At 35.7% G+C, this 3,350-nt stretch overlaps 1 protein-coding gene across 1 annotated transcript; it reads right to left on the minus strand.

Moving 5' to 3' along the window:
- Window positions 1-387: 387 nt before the first annotated feature.
- Window positions 388-3,307, minus strand: LOC21384051 (serine/threonine-protein kinase TOR; the record flags this gene model as incomplete). Its single annotated transcript, XM_024172651.1, has 10 exons — window positions 388-550; window positions 730-828; window positions 914-1,012; window positions 1,131-1,166; window positions 1,268-1,360; window positions 1,527-1,709; window positions 1,840-1,942; window positions 2,415-2,545; window positions 3,004-3,096; window positions 3,208-3,307. Coding segments are annotated over 10 exons (1,100 nt in total), but the record flags the coding sequence as incomplete, so codon positions are not given.
- Window positions 3,308-3,350: the final 43 nt, after the last annotated feature.

Genomic DNA, 3,350 nt, shown 5'->3' on the forward strand with positions numbered 1-3,350 from the left:
CCTGCAATTGTAACATGTTTCTATCAGTAAAAAAAAAGTTCAATGTCTAGAGCATTTTAAGTTCAAAATCTAGACAGTTTTACCATCTTACAGTTTATAATCCATGAAGAAACCCAGAGTGCTTCCAAAACCATATATTTAACCAAATATTAGAAGACAACAGTCTTTTATTTCTCATTTACCATCTTACAGTTTATAATCCATGAAGCAACCCAGAGTGCTTCCAAACCATATATTTAACCAAATATTAGAAGACAACAGTCTTTTATTTCTCAAAAATACACTTTGACTTTTTTTTTAACAATCACACAAAAATATTATTATTATTTATTTAAAAAAGAAAGAAAGAAAAGCAATACAGAAATTATTCAAATTGCGACAACGAACCACCGAAGACTTCAAGAGTGTGGAGTATGTCGAGAACATAGGTGTAATCATTATAGCGTTCTGCATCACTTAGAACTTGTATACAGCATGGAAGAATATTAGGAAGATATGTTCTGAACTCATCATTGAGAGCCAAGCAAAGCTGTTCCACTAAATGCAGAACCTGTGAAGAACATATAACCACACTTTTTTACCTTGAAAGAAAAAGAAATACCTTTTTTTTGGCTTAAAGAAAATGGGAATGCATGCATAAAAGAACGTATGTCCCAATGGAAAAGACTCTAGCACAACACTTTTAAGTGTAATATGACCTGTGTGAGCATACTGAATAAAAGAACTTACCGGATAGCCAAGTGAAGGACGGCTAGCGGCAGGAAAACTGAATGATGACCATAATACTGAAATTAAAGACAGCAGCTCTGGCAGATATTTTCGTATGTGCTGCACAAAAACCAAACTTGTACGTGATCTCTGAAGCACCATAAAAACAGCTACATGCACAAAATAAGTTTACACCATTATGTACCTGACGAACAATAGACACTAGAGTGCCAAGCTTCCATGTTATAAAATCCTTTAAGGCATCGTCACATGTCCGAACAATGAGAAAGAGATCGGGCAGAACCTATTTTAAAGGAACAAGGCCAATAAGCAAAAAAGTTACATAAGTGGTGAACGCAAAGAACTTCCAGATGGAGAGAGAAATATTTTCTCTCTTCTTTTAAGCATGAACTATGGCTAACCTTTTGCAAGTATGGAACGCAACCGAGCCCCATTGACTGAATTCGCAAAGAAAAAAAAGGGTTCAAAATTTAGACATCAAAAAAATATGAACAGTGGAAAGCACGGCTAATGAAAAACATCCCCCATTATACGGTACCTTAAATATGAACATAAGAGATCCAACAACCTTTAGGTGGTAACTAGAAAGGGAAGGGTCCCTAAGTATTCGCATTAGGGAATTGATAGAAACCTGTATTGACATACAATATTCCAAACAGACAACAATGATTAAACGTAATTATCCAAAATAAAAAATTGGCAACCATCACTTTAGATAGACCATGGACATATTACAGCTGGAGGGAACTCATTATGAACATAGATAACAAAATTCATATACCAGGCTCATGTACTACCGTGGAATAGTAATCTTCAGATGTTGCAAAAGATGGCCATAGGTCCATGGGCAGTTCATCCATCGACTGGAGATGCTGACCAGAATCACTGGCAGCACGGGTAACATCTCCATGCGATCCTGACAGGCTAAGTTGATTTCTTTTATGTAGATGAGGATCCAAGGCACCCATAATTCCGAGAACCTGTAGATCCAAAAAACATATCTCTCACTTTTAGTACGAGAAATAAATATCTGTCACATATAACTAACCAACCCCTTTTTTCTTTTTATTTTTGTCTTTATCGGATCTGAACATTAATTGAGAAGCCTACCTTTAGCACTTCGCGTCTGGTAGACCATGCCAACTCTCCATTTAGCAACTTCAACAGTAAGCCAAGTAACAGGGGGAAATCATTATATGGAGTTATGACATACCTGTTACATTAATAAATTTCACAAAAATTCACACTTCATTGAACATTACTACAAAACGACGTTACTCAAATATTTCCACTTTACAAGGAGAAAAGAAAAGGGAAGTTAAACAGTTAAACGTAAAATTATGAGAACAACATTTTGGCTAAAATAATTGGCTTAAGTTCAAAGGCAAATAACAAACCATTAATACTTGAATGAAAACAAGTGTCAAGTGGACATAAAGTCTTCAAGCATGAGATGAACTTATCGTGTGATAACTAGTGTTCTTTTTAGGTGAAGTGTGAGCTTTATGCTGCACATCCCTTGAACAAATACTCTAGTTCTTTCGGTAGAAATAAAAATATAATCAGATATTCCACATAAAAAGCCTTAATATGCATAAATGAATATAATTTCTATTAACTGATAGAGGTAAAATTAGACAAAAAGAACAACACATCATAAAACAGCATCCAAACACGGATTATACCCAGTGCTCTGCACAATTTGACCAAGAGTGGTAACAGCAACTTCACGTTTGGCAACAGCTGCTCCATCCGATAAAGCTTCAACAATTAAGGGCATAAGTTTGGGCATGTATTGTCTCATTTCGAAACCACCCTAGACAAAAGGGCGACAAAGTCAAACAAAATAGTAAAGAATTTGAATAAATCAGATTAAAAAACTCGTGAGCAGAACAAGAATAGTTACAAGTTCATAAGGTTCTACGTCAATAACACATAAAAACATATTGATAAGAAGGGTTTTCTTTTAGTGCTGGGAGAGACGAAGGTTTGAACACATCAATAAAGCTATCTACCTTATATCCATGCCTACTGAAAGTCCTCTCTAACATTACAGCTACAGAAATTAGACGCTAGTCTAAAATTGTGAGTCCAATTCAATTATTTATATGGACTGCATGCAAAACTCGAAAGAGATGTGTTTTCAAGTTTCTGGGTGTATTTTATATTGCTCTGAACATGCACAAGATGCTCGGAAGAAGATAAATTCCTTCAGAACAAATAATATGATGATATGTAAACCAATCAGTTTAGACGAAAGTAAACTATGCGCACCACTCTAGCAAGATCTCCAACAGTCACAAGAACTCCAGTAATGATGGCATTGTTTGTATTGACACCATTACCCTCAAGTCTTGCCACGAGTGCCTGCACAAATAGACATCTATTGTAAGGCAAGAGATAAAAGAACCCAAAGATGCATAAAAGTTATTTATAACACAGCCTAATAAAAACCACAAAACTAGATGACATTTAAACCTTGTGTATTGGAGCAATATATGGGCGTATTAGTCGTTCACAGTTTCGTATTAAACAACCCAGTAACTTGGCACTTTCTTCTCTACATTTGCTATCTGCACTGCTGACACGGCACAGAGAGAGGGAGAGAGAGAGAGAGAGAG

This window comes from Morus notabilis, unplaced genomic scaffold (assembly GCF_000414095.1).
Source record: "Morus notabilis unplaced genomic scaffold, ASM41409v2 Scaffold10487, whole genome shotgun sequence".
NCBI lineage: Eukaryota > Viridiplantae > Streptophyta > Magnoliopsida > Rosales > Moraceae > Morus > Morus notabilis.